At 34.1% G+C, this 17609-nt stretch overlaps 7 protein-coding genes across 12 annotated transcripts; 4 read left to right on the top strand and 3 right to left on the bottom strand.

The window, feature by feature from the left end:
- Positions 1-166: 166 nt before the first annotated feature.
- LOC141525532 (sorting nexin-25) lies at positions 167-4316 on the bottom strand. Of its 3 annotated transcripts, none has more exons than XM_074240068.1 (4): positions 3414-3758; positions 859-3291; positions 526-786; positions 167-453 (listed from the first exon to the last, which is right to left on the bottom strand). In XM_074240068.1, exons 1-3 carry the CDS (start codon positions 3654-3656, stop codon positions 733-735), a joined length of 2730 nt encoding a protein of 909 aa, XP_074096169.1. In that variant the 5' UTR covers positions 3657-3758; the 3' UTR covers positions 167-453; positions 526-732. The 3 variants fall into 3 exon arrangements, with proteins under 3 accessions (XP_074096169.1, XP_074096170.1, XP_074096172.1); XM_074240069.1 differs by lacking the exon at positions 167-453 and adding an exon at positions 4148-4316 and having other exon boundaries at positions 694-786; positions 3414-3531; XM_074240071.1 differs by lacking the exons at positions 167-453; positions 3414-3758 and adding an exon at positions 4148-4301 and having other exon boundaries at positions 694-786.
- Positions 4317-4384: 68 nt separating this feature from the next.
- Positions 4385-5620, top strand: LOC141525564 (uncharacterized). Its single transcript, XM_074240114.1, has 3 exons — positions 4385-4534; positions 4594-4818; positions 4905-5620. The coding sequence occupies exons 1-3, from the start codon at positions 4475-4477 to the stop codon at positions 5550-5552; spliced, it is 933 nt and encodes a 310-aa protein (XP_074096215.1). The 5' UTR covers positions 4385-4474; the 3' UTR covers positions 5553-5620.
- A 645-nt stretch (positions 5621-6265) lies between these two features.
- LOC141525575 (uncharacterized) lies at positions 6266-7303 on the top strand. The gene is made up of 3 exons (XM_074240128.1): positions 6266-6389; positions 6447-6659; positions 6723-7303. Exons 1-3 carry the CDS (start codon positions 6342-6344, stop codon positions 7152-7154), a joined length of 693 nt encoding a protein of 230 aa, XP_074096229.1. The 5' UTR covers positions 6266-6341; the 3' UTR covers positions 7155-7303.
- Positions 7304-7436: 133 nt separating this feature from the next.
- LOC141525558 (uncharacterized) lies at positions 7437-9063 on the top strand. The gene is made up of 2 exons (XM_074240106.1): positions 7437-7759; positions 7924-9063. The coding sequence occupies exons 1-2, from the start codon at positions 7709-7711 to the stop codon at positions 8899-8901; spliced, it is 1029 nt and encodes a 342-aa protein (XP_074096207.1). The 5' UTR covers positions 7437-7708; the 3' UTR covers positions 8902-9063.
- LOC141525563 (uncharacterized) lies at positions 9054-10841 on the bottom strand. 4 transcript variants are annotated; one of them, XM_074240113.1, is made up of 8 exons: positions 10822-10841; positions 10357-10583; positions 10201-10264; positions 10042-10136; positions 9755-9968; positions 9535-9692; positions 9242-9406; positions 9054-9148 (listed from the first exon to the last, which is right to left on the bottom strand). In XM_074240113.1, exons 2-8 carry the CDS (start codon positions 10551-10553, stop codon positions 9079-9081), a joined length of 963 nt encoding a protein of 320 aa, XP_074096214.1. In that variant the 5' UTR covers positions 10554-10583; positions 10822-10841; the 3' UTR covers positions 9054-9078. The 4 variants fall into 4 exon arrangements, with proteins under 4 accessions (XP_074096214.1, XP_074096212.1, XP_074096213.1 ...); XM_074240111.1 differs by having other exon boundaries at positions 10681-10823; XM_074240112.1 differs by lacking the exon at positions 10822-10841 and adding an exon at positions 10669-10794.
- LOC141525573 (MIT domain-containing protein 1-like) lies at positions 10789-12024 on the top strand. The gene is made up of 5 exons (XM_074240125.1): positions 10789-10898; positions 10986-11127; positions 11225-11463; positions 11525-11724; positions 11789-12024. Exons 2-5 carry the CDS (start codon positions 11007-11009, stop codon positions 11940-11942), a joined length of 714 nt encoding a protein of 237 aa, XP_074096226.1. The 5' UTR covers positions 10789-10898; positions 10986-11006; the 3' UTR covers positions 11943-12024.
- Positions 11958-16387, bottom strand: Insc (INSC spindle orientation adaptor protein). The gene is made up of 4 exons (XM_074240080.1): positions 14967-16387; positions 13360-13782; positions 13098-13302; positions 11958-13009 (listed from the first exon to the last, which is right to left on the bottom strand). The coding sequence occupies exons 1-4, from the start codon at positions 15557-15559 to the stop codon at positions 12047-12049; spliced, it is 2184 nt and encodes a 727-aa protein (XP_074096181.1). The 5' UTR covers positions 15560-16387; the 3' UTR covers positions 11958-12046.
- Between the last annotated feature and the right edge of the window lie 1222 nt (positions 16388-17609).

Here is a 17609-nt window from a genome sequence, read left to right as displayed (position 1 = left end):
AACGGTGGATAATGGCTCACAGTGCCAATTTAATGAGAATTATTAAGACTATGTGTAAATAATATAATTAAATATAAAAAAAAATGTGAAAGATTATTATGGTAATATTGTATTGACTATCTTAAATATTGTATTGTAATATTTGTATAGCCGTTAAAGAGTACTCATTATTATTATTATTATTATTATTATTATTATTATTATTATTATTATTATTATTGTAATTGATTTTAGAATATATATATATAATAAAATTGTTTATTCGTACGTCGCATTGCCTCCTGTGGCGTTTAAATATGAGAAATAATTATAAATATTATTACAAAAATTTTATGGAATTTTTATTGAAATATTCATACCTGATTATTTTTTTAAATAGAGGGTAGAATGTTGTAGCGCTTAAAGTTCCGCGTAAAATGATATGTGACAACTCCTTACTATCTTCAAAGGTAACTAGAAAAAATCCTAGTTTAAAAAATATGTTCCTGGTACCGATTTTTAGATTAAAATTTTAAAGTCTCATACCGATATTTTTGAAAAGTGACGATCTATTGGTATATTTAGATTCAGGATGGTCTCTGGATTATATTTATCGAAAGAAAAGTGCCGATTTCTATATCAGATTATTAATAATCCTCAAAAAAACCGATTTTTGACAGGAAATTTCAACTTATATTCAACAATAAATATACAGAATATAAATATCAAGACTTGATTAAGACCCAGATCTCGCTACTTGCGATGAAGCTCTGAAAAGATCTCATAGAGGACCACCTCGAGGATATCCTGGAAAAAAAAAAAAGAATTCATAGATTATCACCCAAGAAACCTTTTATTTCACGGAACCTTAATACTTACATAGAACAGCTGTTTGTTCAGATTAACATTCTGGAGAGTATCAAAGACCTTTGTGGCGCCTTTCTGAGCGCTCTGAGCACCAACAAGACTCGCTAGGACCTCTGGAATATTATTAAGGAACTGTCTTCTGGCTTCCCCGCGGGTCTTGAGCTTCTCCTCATCGGTTCTAGGCGGCGTGCTAGGAGCAAGCTGCCCGTTTGGCCACCAGGACTTGGTAAACAGCTGGATATAGTAGCTGATCATCGGCTCGGAGAAGACCCAGGCGACGGTGTCCCTGACCTGTCTGTTGATGGTCCTGCCGTAGGTGATCTGGACGAAGGTGATTAGAGACTTTCTGAGCCACCTGAAGACGCCCCTGAGATCGAATATTTCCCCGACGAGGGCGTATAGGGGCTCTGGGATCGCGTCCTTCCCGGAAAAGTCAGCCTGGCCAGGTCTGTCTTCTTCCAAAAGAAGAGAGAAGTCGTCGTCCTCGTCCTTCTGGCTCTCACCGCTGTTGGAGCCCTTGAACAAGGTCGCTAAAGAGAACCTTGTCTTCTTCGGAGAGGGCGCTACGTGCTTCAGGTGCTCCGAACTGGGACTAAGAAAGCTGTACAAAGCCTCGCTCTGATTGAGCTTGTCGTCTTCCAGGATAAAGTTGACGTACCTCTGGATCTGGTTCTTGGCCTTCTCCAGGGCGTTCTTATCCGTCTTTCCGAAGAATTTGAGCGGTTGACTCGGAAGTTCATAAGTCTTTACACTTGAGCAGACAAGCCGGAGCTTGCGGTGCAGCTCGTGGAACTCCGGAAGCTTCCGAAAGACCACCCAGCCAGTGGAGATCCCCTCGTCGTTCTCCTCCTGGGCCATGTGGACCACCAAGATAAATTGCGGTGGTTCTCCGTTGTCCGGGATTTCCCCGCTTTGGATATCACACCTCCACTTCCCCAGGTGCTCGGCCCACATCTCAGTGTGGGACAAGTGAGCTTCTAGCTGCCGCTTTTCACCCTGGAGGAACTCAACTTCTTTCGCCAGGATACTCAACACCCGGCTTTCGGGTTTCAAGGAAGATTTAAGCGCTTGGAGTGCTTGCATTTTATTGTTTAGTTTTTCCGCCAATTGGTCCAATTTACTACGGGCGTAGGTTGAATGCTCGCCTACCAAGCTATCGTTGGCAACTTCACTGACTTGCTCGTCTGATAAATCAGGGCGTTCAGACAGTAGCGCCTTTTGCATTTGCTTGTATTGAGGGCTTACTAAAAAGGACGAGTAGTACTTGTCTTCAATTATTTTAACGACGTCTTCTTGGATCTGATAAAAAACTTGCGGACCCTTATCACCCATAAGAAAAGCTTCCATATCCTTGCGAACAGTTTTATCAACTTTAATTTCAGCAGTAGGACTCCTGATGTAAGTGTAAAATATCTCAGCTCCCAGCTGATGCCAGGCTGACTTATCAGCAGCGCGCAGCTCCTGAACAGCAGCCCAATATCCCAGCAATCCTTGACTAGAAACACTCTCGAGAAACGCAGTTAAGAACCTCCTGCCGACAATGCTATCAAGAATAGCAGCCAGCGGTATCTGCTCCTCCTCCAAATCCTGCATCGGGTATCCATCCCATCCAAGGCTCTGCATGTGGTGTTCGCAAGTAGTCTTTGCAAACGTCAGCTGGCTGATGTATCTCTTGAGCTTCCTTCCCTGTACGTCCTTGGCATTTGCATCTAAATCAAGACCTTGAGCGCGTTTCACGTTCTCGATAGTTGTCGCTTGCATAATTTCAGTGACAATGTTGTAGCGAATGTGCTTGAGGACCTCCAGGTCTCTCGAGCCCTTAATCATCCTGATAAAATCTTCGAAGGACTCTGCGTATTCGTAAGTCTTGCGATGCATCGCTTCTGCTAGCTGCTGCTGCTCAATATACGCCAGGATTTTTAAATTAATGTAGTCCGGGTCGGTGATCAGGTTAATTGCCGGCATCAGGATCTTCTGCGTCAGAATTTCCCGGATAAGAAACTTGGAAGGCGACAGTGAGTAGCTTCTGGGAAGAAAGTGAGTAATAAATAGAGTTGATATCGCTTTCAGGTATTCCAATTCTAAATTTGGAGACATCAAGTGGGAAGATAAAATGAAAATTGGATCTGAACCCTCGCAGACTGCTGACTGCGCGATCCTTATCTTCTCGAAGTGGAAGGTCACCTTGGAGACCAGGCTCGAGGCGATCAGCCTTGTGTGGTCGATTCTTAATAATCTAGTGTTGAAAGTCTGCAGGCCCAGCCATAAATCTTGCTTCATTGTCAGGATCAGCTCGTCTGGAAATACTGAGATGTCTGTCATCCAGGATTTTACAAAGTCACGGAATACCAGGTCCAAGAGATTCTGAAGGGAGCTGTCTACTGATCTGGTGAAAATCACTGGGTACTTTGTTTGACGAGTTGCTGCTTTTGGTTCATATCCTTTCTGAAATTATTTTTATATATATTTTTTATTTGAATAAAAAAATTTTTTTTCTTAAAATTTAAATTTAAAAAAAAAAAAAAAAAAAAAAAAGTGTCAATAATAACATTTAATCTGAAAATTACCATTAACATAGTCCGAAAAGCATCAAGCTCAACAGTAGTTTTAAGTGTACTTATTCCCGTCTGGTGTTTCGGCGACAAAGCGATGTGAATCAGAATAATAACAAGTGGCCCAATTACACTGCATGATAGTGTCAACAGAAGATAGACAACGAGAGAAAAAAAATTTATCCAAGTCAATACTAATGCTATCGATACCACGCCCGATGTTATCGCAACTTTTTTATTGTAAAAACTCATTGTCATTAATTAATTATTAATTTTTACATTGTTAAAAATTAAATAAGTTTAATTTTTTTTTGACAGCTGATAAACTATTATATATACACGCTTTGTTTATCACTTCCATTATTGACATGCGATAATGCGCAGACTCCATTTGCAAATGCGCAGTTGCTAAGTGTTTTTATATGCGTTTAATATTTCAAAAAATTACCGCTAAATATATATATATATATATATATATATATATATATATATATATATATATATATATATATATATATATATATATATATATATATATATATATATATATATGATAATTATTATGACAATGAAGTTGTTACATGTAAAAAAAAACAAACTTGAAAAACTGTGTTAAGTGCAATTTTTTATAAATATTTTTTTTGTTGTAATTAAATTAATAAAAAAAAAATTTTTAATTCTCAGACATCTGCTAACTTTAGTGTCATTAAAAACAAATTAATTTTAATTTGAAAAATACTATTAATTACCTTTTTCCCGAAAATTAGTCATTAAAATGACGTATATCCTTATCATATTGTCCCATCAATAATTATAATTATACACTGCCACACAATAGTTTCAATAGTTTCATCATCCAACACGTGATATATTTTATTTTACCAAATAAAAATATTTACTGATTGATTTTATTTAGTCTCTCGCGGCATCTTTATCTCACTTATACAAATTGTACTAAGCGCCGGTGGTGGGGAACCGGGAAAAAAAAAAAAAAAAAAAAAAAAAAAAAAACATCGGTAGCTCGCAATATAAATATCTGAAAATATATACTTCATGAAATATTGTATTTAGTTATCATGTTCAGTAAAAAGTTTTCGATTATTTTTATATTTTTTGTATTTTTCTTCTCTATTTTGGTATGTACTACAATTTAAATTATTTAAATTATTAAGCATTAATTTTATTAATTTTTCAGGGAAGAAATAATGCAAAAGCTTCAGGAAAAATTATTAATCTAAATGGACAAGATTTTGGAAATTTTGACGTATTAAATGTTAAATTTAATAAACAAGATGGCGAATCTGAAAGCAAAAAAATTGTCGTTATTAATATTAATAATTTAAATTTAACTGTTGATTCTACAAGAGGAGAAGTTTGGATTTATTTAAAAAGCCTAACAAATAATGCAAACAATTATGAAGCAAGTTTTAATTTATTTTTTTATTAAATTAAAAAAATTCTTAAAATTATCATAAATATTTAATTTTTAATTATAATTTTTTACAGATTCCAAAAATATCAGTGGATCCATCATCAGAAAAAATCCACACCCTGGACACAAAAACCCTTTCTTCTTTCGACATTTTAAACATAACCTTATCTCCAGATGTAACCAGCCTTGAAAGCAAAAAGAAAATCAATGTCTTGATCGACGATATAGTCGTAGCCCTTGACACCAGGAACTACGTAGCTTTGGCTTTAAAAAGCGCCAAAACCACCAAAAGTACCATAAACTTCAACAATAACGTAAACATCAACGGCAATAGCATCTTTCTTAACTCTGACGATAACAATGTCTTCTTCAGCACAAATGACATCAACGGCATTGAGATCAACTTCCACTGGGATCGAGCTGCATTTTCTACTTTTATCGGCGGAATCGATGGCGATTTTGATAGAGGAGAATTCGACAAAGACATGAACGAGTTGCGGGAAGATATGAAAACAATGCGGGAGGATATGAGGAGAGATGAATTTTTTGATAGAGAAGCATTCAACGAAGACATGAATGAGATGCAAAAAAATATGAAAGAAATGCGGGAAAATTTAAGAGAAAGTATGCAAAGCCGGAGAGAAGAATTAAAAAATAATATGGACCAAATGCGGGAAGATATGAAGAAAATGAGAGTCAATATGCGAGAGAGTTTCCATTGATATCACCAGTGGAATTAATAATTGTATGTTGATAATTAAAATATATAATTTGAGTCAATAAAAAAAAATTTTTTTTTTTTTTGCAATAAAAAGATATTATTTGTCTAAACGCGGTCCTTTTAGTCTTAAAAACGCTTGCCTTATAAAAAATACTAGCGAGAGTGACGTGCTACCTTTCGCCACCTATTGGGAATTCCAAGAACTAATTTTTTTTTTTTTTTTTTTTAATTAAATAATTTAGTATGTTGATAAATTAATTTTTTATTATTAAAGTGAAAATCAATTAAATATTTTTGTAATTTAATAAGAAAATATTTTTAAAAAATTAAAAAAGATTAGAAATTAAAAATGATGTAATTTTCCTTCCAAGTATAATAATTTATTAATCAAACAGAAGATTCTCGAATTGAGCAGAATATTAAATCAACTCAAGTGTTTCTTATATAATAAATTCATAACAATTAAAAATCTTCTGTTATTATAAATGAGTAATATTTAAAAATTAATCGGAATAATTATTATGTTTACAAAAATATATAATTTCTTTGAGTCATTACTTGGAAATTTATGATATATGAATAATTTAAAAATACCAATAATAATAATTTTTATTATTTCAACTGTTTTGCTGACAATAAAAGTTTCATCAGCTGACACGTTAATAATGCATGCAGTCACCTTCATTCTCAATATTTAAGTGTTATCCTTTTTAGAATCGAGTCATTATTGAAATAATTTTACGCGAGTTAACTTATTATCGAACCGGAGAGTTTTAATTAAAAAATAATTATGAAGCTTAATATTTTTATTTTCATTGGATTTTTTTGCGGTATTATGGTAAGCATTAATTATTTATTTTAAAATATTAAATATTTTAATTATCTTTATTTTTAGGGTGAAAATTCATTGGGAAAAGTTGTCAATGTAAATGGAAAAGATTTTGGAAATTTTGATGTACTGGATGTTAAAATAAATAAAGATAGAGAAACTGAAAGCAAAAAAATAGTAATTATTAAAATTGATAATTTAAATTTGACTGTCGATACAACCAGAGGAGGAGTTTGGGTTTATTTAAAAAGCCTAACAAATAATCAAAATTATAATTTGGTAAGTTTAAAATTTTTTTTTTTTTTAATTTTCTCGTTCATAAATTTTAATTTATTTATACAGGTCCCAAGAATTCAAGTTAGCGCGTCAGAAAAAGTCCACACTCTAGACACAAAAATCCTCTCGCCCTTTGACACCCTGGTCATTACCTTGCCCACAGACGTGAGCAGCGTTGACAGCAAAAAAAAGATCAATGTCTTCATTAACAACATAGTGGTGGTCCTCGACACCAGAAACTACGTATCTTTGACTATGAAAAACTCCAACGACCCCTTCAACAACAACAACAGTGTCTTCTACAGCTACAACGATGGAAATGACATCGACGTCGAGTATCACTGGAATGGCGCTGGAGTCTCCTACTCCTACAGCAAAGGCAGCGGACATTTTGACAAAGAAGCCTTTGACAGAGGAATGAACCAGCTCCAGGAGTCTATGAAAAAAATGCAGGATAATATGAGAAATAGTTTCCCCTGGAACTGGTCCTGGAATTAATTAATAAAATTTTTCTGTATCTAAATTTAAAACTTTCTGTCCAACCGCGGGGTCTCTCCAGCTCTAAAAACGCTGGCGTTAGTAAAGTACTTGCGAGAGCGCCGCGCCACCTTTCGCCGCCTATTGACAATTCCAAGAACTTTTTTTTTTTTTTTTTTTTTTTTTTCCATTGAAAAAGATTATTTGTAAAAAAAATTAATAAATTTTAATTGAGAAAAATTCGAATTGAATTATTTAAGAATTTAGAAACACCTATCTAAACATTTAAAAAAATTCATTAAGAAATTAAATTGATAATATTGACACCGATTTCAATTGACTAAAGCCACTTGTAACGTGTGCGTAAAAAACAATCATTTTTATGTCTAATTGATCAGAAAACCTTGAGAATTTGGTATTTGTTTACTTGTAGTGTTATCTGCTAACATTAGTAAAAAAAAAAAAAAATAATCATAATAATTATTTTTAATGTATATTTCTAGGTATATAAGTTTACGCATTAATCGTTAATTACTCAGTTAACTAGTGGAATTTTTTTAAAACGTTTTTAGAAAATGATACGAAAACTTGTATATTTTATTTTTGTTGCGGCTGCTGCGTCAAGGGTAATTAATTATTAATTAATTTTTTATATTAATAAAGGTTTTAAAAATCAATAATGATTAATTAAAAAATTTTAAAATTTTTTTAAAACCGGAAAATATATTTAATTTTTTATGTTTAAAAATTTTTTTAAATCCTAAATTATTGATAATAATTTATTTAACAGGCTCTTGAAGAACAGAGCACCAAATTATCACTGGAAATTCCAACACTGGCTTCATGGAATCTCACAATTCTACAGAATGGAACAACCGAACTCGTTAATCTGATTAACCATGATATTTATCTAATTAATTCCAGTAACGAGTCGGCTATTGAAAAATCGGATGAGTATTACTTCTACAATCATAGTAATCTATCAGATCCATTGACAATTAACACAACAGAGTCATTAATTAGAATTAATCAATTGAATGATCCGAATGAGGGCTTTATGCCGTCAGTAGAGGGGATTGATCAGTTTAATGGAACGAATATTGAAATTGAGATTGTCAAATTAATTAAATCGATGAATGATAATGAATTTTCAAATTATGAAAACCAGATATGGTTACAGACTATTAATGAATTAAAAAAAATAAATGAAGAATTTAATAAGTACAACGTTCCTTTGGTTAGAACTAAACGCGACCCTGACGTTAATGGAATAGTTTTAGGAACAACCAATAGAACGGTTCTAAGAACAGTGGAAGGGATGGTATCAGGAAAAATTAATGGAAACTTTTTTGGATCAAATAATGAAACGGTTCTTGGAACACTCAACGGGACGGTTCTAGAAGCAGCTGATGGAACGTTTCTTAGAACATTTAATGGAGTGGTTAGTAGAACAATAAATAGAGAGGCTTTGGAAAGCAGTAGTCGAATAGTTTTGAGCACAGTACACGGAATGGTTCTTGGAACAGATAACAGAATAGTTCTTGGCACAGTTATTGGTCTTAACAAAGGACCGATTATGCAGAAGCCTAAACGACCTGTTAGCTGGGATTTGGAAACTGACAATGACGGAACAGACGAGGAAGCACTAGACGAGAATATTAATTTGATCCGAGAGTCGGTTTTTAAACGCCTTGGGTCTCACTTTGAGGAAAAAGAGGTTCAACGCCATCACCGAACTGTTCAAGGCATTCTTGCGACAACAAGCTGATGACGAGGAAGAAGAAAAAGAAGAAGAAGAAGATGAAGATAAGAAAGAAGATGGTGATTATGATGATGATCGAGTTTATAGTTATATAGTTTATACTTGATTGATTAATTACTCGGAGTTTCAATGAATGTAGTTGTATAAATTGAGCATGATTTTGTTATCAATAAAAAACCTTTATTATTTCTTGTGTTTTTTATTTATATGGTGAACATCCGAGTCTTCTTCTTCTGCTTCTAGATTATTAAGCCTGAAATAATGAGAGAAAAAAAAAAAAAAAAAAAAAAAAAAAATTAAAATTAAAATTTTTAATTAAAATTTTTATTAGAATTAGAAAACTCACTCATCTTGTTCCAAACTGTGAAGCATCTGGAATCCGGCGTCCAAACTTGGAGGGAACCCAATCTCTGGATCCAACAGTTGAAGAGTTGGGACATCTTTGTAAGCATTTACAAAGTTCTCTAAATCATCAAATTGCAGCTTATTGACCACTTCGTCGAGTTCCATCCTTAAATTTAAAACAAATCAACGTTTATTTTGATATATTTCCAAAAAATAGACAATAAAAATTTTAAGTACTTAAAAACAATTAGTCCAAGTTATTTATTAATTATTAATTAAAATAAATCAACTCACTTGGCAGCGCTGCTGAGCTCCATTTGCTGTTTAGAAACCATAGCTTCAACAGTCTTCCTCATTCCCTCCTCAAATTTAATTACATAATTCTGGTAATAATTGTGAATCTCTTCGACATTGCCTATTCCTGTTTCCACCAGGATCCTCTCCACCGGGTCCTGTAATTAATTTTAAAAATTAATCAATCTAAATAATTATAATTATAAATAAAACTACTGACAGGAAATCCAGAATTCGGCTGCTCGCAGGCAAACTTTAGCATCATAGTAATTTTCCTCAGCAGGTTCTCGGCTACATCTACCAGGGTGTCAATCGCAATGTCTACTGATTGCTCATAACCTATGTGTGCTATTAAAACTGTCACCGCATGTTTTAATAAACTGCGACACGTTGAATGTTGGAGATTGCAGGTAAACTTTTTTTTTATTTCACGTCTAGAAAATTTTAATCATTTTAAATGGAAAAATTTTATTATAAAAAAAAAATTTTTTTTAATTTTTATCTTACTTTTCTCGAGGAGGCAAAAATTTAAATGGATTGCTGCTTGGCTTCTCTTCTTGTTTTTCTACTGTAGAAACTCCGCGAACTATCAGTCCATTATTCTGTAATTTATTTTTAATAATTAAATTAATTATTAATAATATTGATTAAAAAAATTTTTCTTACAATTGATGATTTTTGACGGTGCAGAGCGACTGTATTGAGTACCAGAGAGTTTTCCATAGGTAATCTAAATAATTATATTAAATTAATATTAATTAATTAAATTAAAAATTATAGGTAGTTAAAATATAAAAAATAAAAAAAATTAAATAAACTTACTGAATAAATTCAGGATGAGGTTCAGTCTGATAATTATCCATCTCCGAATTATTAGACCCGCAGTCATCCAAAACTTGCCGCCAAATATTTTCAATAATGTCCGGCGTTATTACTTCTTGCTTGTGGTTTTCTCGTGTTGGTAATTCACCCCACAGTATTGTTGAACTCGATCCGTTGTTATTTTTACTTGACTTCATTTTTATTTATTTATTTACTTTTTATTTTATCTGTCAAACAAAAATATTTAATTTTTTTTAATTAAATTGACAATTAAAAATAATTTCGTGACAAAAAAAACAAAGTGATATAAACAATTTTTATTACTATTATTACTCAATTAATTAATTATAAATTAATAAGTTTTAACAGTTAAATATTGATTATAAATCAATAATTAATTATTTTAAAGGAAGATTTAAAATTTTTAATTGTGTAAATAGTGAGAAATATTTTTAATTGTTTAACTGTTTATTATTTCACGAGGTTACATTTGGCAGATACTATTTACTAGTCAGCCATCTTGATTTTGGAGACGCCATTAGGTGCGCGCGCATCTGTTGAAATTTTTTTTTTTAGCGGGTAAATTTAAAATTTTTAAATATTATTATTTTTTTTTTTTTTTTTTTTAGAAAAAATAAAAAAAAAAAAAAATGGAAGTGGCAGCTGTTAAAATTTTAACACGTGCAGTTGATATGGACAAAAAAGAACAATATACACTGGCATTAATTTTATATCAAGAAGGTATACAAGTATTACTCAACACTATTAAAGGTAAAAAAAATTTTTTTTTATTAATAATAATAATTTAAAAATTTTAATTTTATTTTTTAACAAAAGTTAATTAAAAAAAATTTTTTTAACTCTACAGAAGTAACAGACGCTAAAAAAAAAGATCACCTTCGCGCAAAAGCAAACAGTTACTTGGACCGTGCTGAAAAATTAAAAGTTTTAATTGAAGACAAAAAAGCGCTTGGTCAGTACCGGGAACAAACTAAAATAGAAGCTGGGGCTACTGGTTATGATTATGACAGCTTGTTCGGAAGATTTTTAGATGAAAATATTGTCTGGATTCATGTTGAGGATCCTTACATCCGCGCTTATCACCAGGTAATGTAATATTATGTGAATTAATAATATTTATTTAGATTATTAATTTTTTCTGTTCCAGTGCTTGAATCTAGTTAGGTTATGTGAATTATCAGTACAAAAGTGTTCCTCACTCAGTAAAATAATTTTAACGACAACCCAAGATCCAGACGACTCCAGAAACCAAAATTTGAGGCTACAAGAACTGAAACAAAGCTTGAAACAATCTAATGTTGCAATGGAAGTTAAATTTTCTGATACTTTGCACGACAGACAAATCACGTGAGTTATTTAATTTTTTTCAAGTAATTATTTTCAAAATTTTATAATTAAAAATTGATCCTAGTCTCAGTAATGGGTGGGTGATAAAAATCGGCCGTGGCCTGGACTACTTTAAAGCACCCGAGGGAAAATTTAGCCTCGGTGCTTGTGACATGGCCCTGCGAGCAACTCTTGAAACAACAGTCGACATTTTCCACCGGAACGAGATAAAAAACTGATTTAAAATAATAAAATATTTATTTTCTTCTTAAAATTATGGCACAAATTATATACATTAATAAAAAAAAAAAAAAAAAAAAATTATATTTTCATCAAAAATTAATTATTCAACAGAATAATCACAAGCTTTAGCCTTATCGATGCACTTTTTCGCGATTTTTCCCGCGAGCCTCAAGCTGTTGGTGCACCTGACGAATCCGCCATTTTCATTCTGTTCGCCATCTTGTCGAGCGGTTAAAAAGCTATCGGGTAAGCAATCGTGGCCTCCTACGGCGACAACTTGCTTGGCAATTTCCGGATCAACGCACAATCTGGTCAAAGCAGAAGCCGCTGTACTCGCGAGTCTTTGATACGCGTGTTCCAATCCAGGTGGCGCCATCCGGAGAAAACAAACCAAAGCAACTGAAGCTTTAGCTTTCGCGAGATGCTTCCTGGTGATTTGATGCCTGGCGAGTTTGTCAATCAACATGGCGACTTGTTCCATCAGCCAGATAGACGGTGGCTTTTTCTTCACGCACTTGAGAATACGCCTAACACCCTCGTGTTCCAAAATGGCGGCTACGAACTTTTTAGAGTTGCTGAGGTTATTCATCGCAGCCGCGCAGAGAAGCAGAGTTTGGGCGCAAGCGCTGGACGTTGCTAGTTCAATTATCGTGAGGGTAAGCTCGGAACTGAATGGTTCGAAGTACTTTAACCCCAAAGCGTCGGTCCAGGGCGCAGTTACTTGGACAATTAGCGCCGTAGCTTCAATTTTCTCCCGCTCAGGAGTTGATAATGACGTCAGCAAGTCCACGAGGATTTCCGGGCCTCCTTCTTTGATAAAGTGCTCGATCGCCAGAGGGCAGCAGCAGACACTTGCCAGGGCCCGAAGACTCGATGCTCGAAGCTCTGAAGATAACCGGCTGGCGGATATTAATAAAGTTAGCAGCGCTCGGACTCCGGAACAACGCGCGATTGAGGTTCCTGCTCGGGAACCGGCCAGGCCTAAAGCTGTTAAAGCGGCTAGTGCTCCTCGGGCAGCTGATCCTGACTCTCGGGGGGCTTTTTCTAGGCCACGGACCACGCGCTGAAAATTTATTTAATTTGATGAGATAGTTCGAGGAGAAATTGAGAAGGAAATATAATAAAGTAAAGTAATTTGAATAAAAACTTACCTCAATATAAAAATCCAACCGCGTGTCCAAATTATGGTTCACCATGTTCTTCAGAGCCTCCAGTTGGTTCAGGATACTCCTAGTACTGCCATCATGGATCCTCCTTGGAGGAGGAGCCCCCAGCTCCAAGAGAATCGAGAAAGCTTCCTCCTCAATTCCGCGAAGCCAGTCGCGCTCATCCCGCGAATCTCCACGACCAATTTTCCTGTAAAAAACTTAAATTACAAAAAAAATTCACCAGCAGTTAACGCTTTTGACTTACCTGATGACCTCCTGGATGTGTCTCGTAAACCCTTCAGCCCTAACCAGAAGCTCTGTCGCCGCAGAAGTCGCGGAAGTCGTCAAAAGCTTCAGATCCCTGGTCTGTGCATCTTCAGTGTAAAGGTTCCTCCTGGGTAGGGCCTTGCTCTGGAGAGTCGTGAAGCACTCGTCGTCTGCATCCTGGATCAAATCTTGAAGCCAAATCTGGACCGAGGCGCTGCTGGACTTTGCGATAAACTTCCAGGGATTTTTAGTGTTCTCCGCTTCAGATTTTGAAGATTCGTTGGACATTCTCGTGTACCAGGGCCCGTTGAATGACGGAGTAGAGTCTCTGGACGCTGAGCTTCCCTCATCTTCAGGAGGCTCCACTTCGTAAAGAAAATCTCCCAGGCATTCCTCGGATTCTAAGAATTTAGGTGCCATTCTGGAACAGAAGGTTTTTATTTTAAATTGTGGCGAAAATATTGGAGATAGAAAAAAAGTGATTAGAATCTTTCTGATAGAGAATTAAATTTTCTATAAAAAAAAAAAAAAAAAAAAAAAAAAGGTTTCTGTTAATTTTTGGATATCTCGGACCGTTTTCCAAAAAATCATCATAAATTTAAAAAATGCATACCGAGAAGTAACCATTGCGGAAAAGTACTGGCTTGGGCTAAGATACGGCAAAAATGAATCAAGTATGATACATTAGAAATGAGAAAACATCTGCAGATGACTAACCACGTGTTAGTCACTTATGGTTTGATTGTTCACCTTTACCAGCATATCTATTACGTGTTGTTCAGTATACAGTACATACTCACAGTACATACTCAGTACACTGATCACCGCACATGCACTTTATATAGATATATAAGGAGGAAAACGGGAGTAGAGTAGAGAGGCAAGTTTAACTCCTTTTGCCTTGATGAGCGCCTGGTCGAATGCCTATACTATTTTACAATAATTTTAGGGATGAATGTTAAATAATAAATAAACAAATAATATATATTGGCTTAGCTTCGCATGCTTCTGTTTTTACACTGACTCTATCATGTGAGGAATAGAGTTATTTCTCGATAAATCTTTATTAAAATCGGTTGTAGTGGGGAGTCCAAGTAGTGGGTGGGACGGTTTTATGAATAAAATCACGTATCTAAAAGACGCTGGGAATTTTAATTTTATTTTCATTGTTGACCACGGTTATATTGTCTATTTTTAAGATTTGATTTTAGATACTACGATTTTTTTTTTGTTTAATTTGAAAAAAATTTTTTTTTTTAAGCGACAAAAATAAAAATTTTGGATATTTTTTGTAGAGCAAAAAATTTTCTATAAAAAAAATCTTTGTTCATTTTTCCGTATCTAAAATCGTTCTCTCAAAACACAAAAGTTAAGAAAGGTAAATAGTTATCTCTACGATAAAATCTGACTCATCCATAAACGATTTTTTTATCAGATCACTCTGTAATAATGAAGCGGTAAACATAAATATTAAACTGAAGGCTCAGTGATTCAATCTTCAATTTATATTTTTAAATTAAAAAAAAAAAAAAAAAAAAAAAATATATATATATATATATATATATATATATATATATATATATATATATATATATATATATAAACCTAGCGTCATCAATTGAGTCACCAAACTCCTCAGATTCCTTAAAGTCCTTGGTATAGGTGAGATTCCTCTTGCATTGCTCCAAATTCTGGAGTTCAAAAGCCTCCGATTTGGGCGTAGAAGTGTGTGTTGGTTTCATCCAGAACAAGTTTTTATTAACAATTTTCTTCTCACTTTCCTTCTTCGTTCTTTTCCGTCTTCTTCTGGTGTTCAGATTCGATTTTCCATCTGAATTTTCCGAGTCTGAGAATCCCGAGTCCAAACTTCCGTGGTCAGGACTCAAAACTCTAGCGAGCTGCTGATTTTCCAGCTCTACTACTTCATTGTTGTTCTCCTCGGAAGGCTTATTGTCAACAATTACAGCAGTAATATTACAATTGCTGTCAACTTTACAAGTTTCGTCGAATTTAAAGCTATTTTCACTGATTTTATCAGTGTCTGTGTCACTATCACGCCCTAAATTGCAGTAGGAGGCGTTTTTACCGTTAGATTCACTTTCAGGGCTGCTATTAAGGATCAGAGGCTTGTTATCCAGGTCGTGGTTCGCCATCTGATTCCAAAAAATCCGGCTCTGCATCCTTTTGAATCCCGACATTTTGAACAAGGGTTTTGATTAATTCTTAAAATGTTTGCAAAGTGTTAAAGCTTGTGAATTTTCAGACCCAAAGGTACTTTTTTAAAGGTATTTTCACCTCGAGAATATAATTTTGAACTGTATTTACTTAAAAAATTAACTAGAGACCCCAAAAAACGGGCCTGAAAGTACATTTTCAATCCAATTTGGTCATCTTCAGAGGTCAATTTCTTCAATTTCACTGATTTTTACACACTCTTTGGCACTATTCTTATGAGTTTTGGTGTGAAAACAAAGATTCTAAAGGTCCCGAATAAAAATAATAAGTTCCAATGCCCAAAAACAAGGCCAAAAGTCCCAATTTTTGAGAATTGAAAAAAATTTTTTCAAATCTAAACACTTGAATACACTGATCAAACAGTTATCGACTTGTAGAATACAATTTTGAGTTCTCCGAAACAATCAGATTAGTCCAAGGCCCATAATAAACGGGCCCAAAGTAGATTTTCCGCGAAATTAGTACTTTTTTGGGCTTTTGGAAGAATTTAAACACTTTAAGACACTATTTTTGAAGCCCCGAGGTTCTATCGCAACAGCTTAATACTAACTAGAGCCTTTAACCCTCCCGGAATTCCATCAGAACCCCTTGGAAGCAACACATGGGCCCTTTAAGGAGTCACCGGAGTGTAACGGGTCGCGTGGGTCCGTTCAGTGTCATCAGGAAGACGCTCCGGAAGCTTATGGCACTATCCTTCCAGCTCTAATCGAGCTCGCGCGGGTGATTCAACAATACTGTGACTCAAATAGGATCTACAAAATGGAATTCGCGTTCACTTACAATATGACTAACTGAAAAGTTATTTTATATTTAAACTCCGGCACCTCCTCAAATCGTAAAGTCGCGACGGGTTCAACCGAAACTCGTTATAGTTATGTAAATCACAGCTTCAAGTGACAAAGGATGATACGGGGTGGTTTGTATTTGAATCTAACGCTCGCTTATTGGGCGCATGTACGATTATCAAACCCGCCCATTGGCTACCAACGACAACCGGAGTTTATTTTTGAAATAACCAGGTGCTGGGTTCCCCTATCACCCCATGTGGGATCCCAACCATACAGGGGGTAGTGGGGGCGCGCGCATTCCCGAGTCTACTGTGTCTACTGGAGCGTTAGGGTGTCGGCACGTGGCTGCATCCATCTGCCATTAATTATTGAATTTTATTTTATATAACCCGCTTGTCTCTCTGTTTTCCAATTTAATTCATCCATTTTCTTTTAAATTAATATATCTTTTAAAGGATTCATTCTACGTGAAAAGTCAATCAGACCTTTTTTCAAGCTTGAAAAATTTTCTATTAGAAAAGTCCTTTGTGATTTTTTTATTGCACATAGGCTCCGAGTAATTTGCATAAATTTGCAGAAAAAAAAACTGGAAAAAAAAAAGCCCTTCTGATGGGTAGAAAAGACTTTCTTATCCGTAATCGCTATAACTTTTAACTAATTTAAATAAATTTTTGAAAAATAATTTTTTTTTTATTAATTGCACGTCTTTTATATACTTTGTTTGTATAGCTATGTGTGAAGATATTCGGGGCTGTGTATAGGAATAGTCACCGCATACATGTGGGTCATAGCATAGCGTAACGGTTTTGCTGCAGCTGTTCACTATTATATTTTTTTGTATACTAGTATGAGTATACACTTTCCTCTCTCCTCTTTCCCTTTATTTCTTACTACAATCTCGATTATACACTAGACGCGCTCTAAACAACAGTGGTTAGTTAATCGATTTATTTTTTTTTTTTTTTTTTTTTTTTTTTTTTTTAAGACACAATTTCACCCTTGATTTAAAAATAAAATTTGTGGATTTTTTTATCATCTTAAAAAATTAAAATATTTATTTTTAAATAATAAAAATCATATTATTTAAATTACTACATCTTCTAAAATATTGAAGAATATAAATCTACAGTATAATGATGTTTTTTATAGGAAATTTTCTAAGCTACAATTTTGGTCTCTTATAAATTTTTCCTAAAATTAATATTTTAAAAGTTATAACAATTTA

The sequence above is a fragment of the Cotesia typhae genome, unplaced genomic scaffold, assembly GCF_013202065.1.
Source record: "Cotesia typhae breed Kobodo isofemale line unplaced genomic scaffold, CoteBio_Ctyphae contig_26, whole genome shotgun sequence".
In the NCBI taxonomy this organism is placed as follows: Eukaryota; Metazoa; Arthropoda; class Insecta; order Hymenoptera; family Braconidae; genus Cotesia; species Cotesia typhae.
This window is presented reverse-complemented; position numbering and strand designations above follow the sequence as displayed.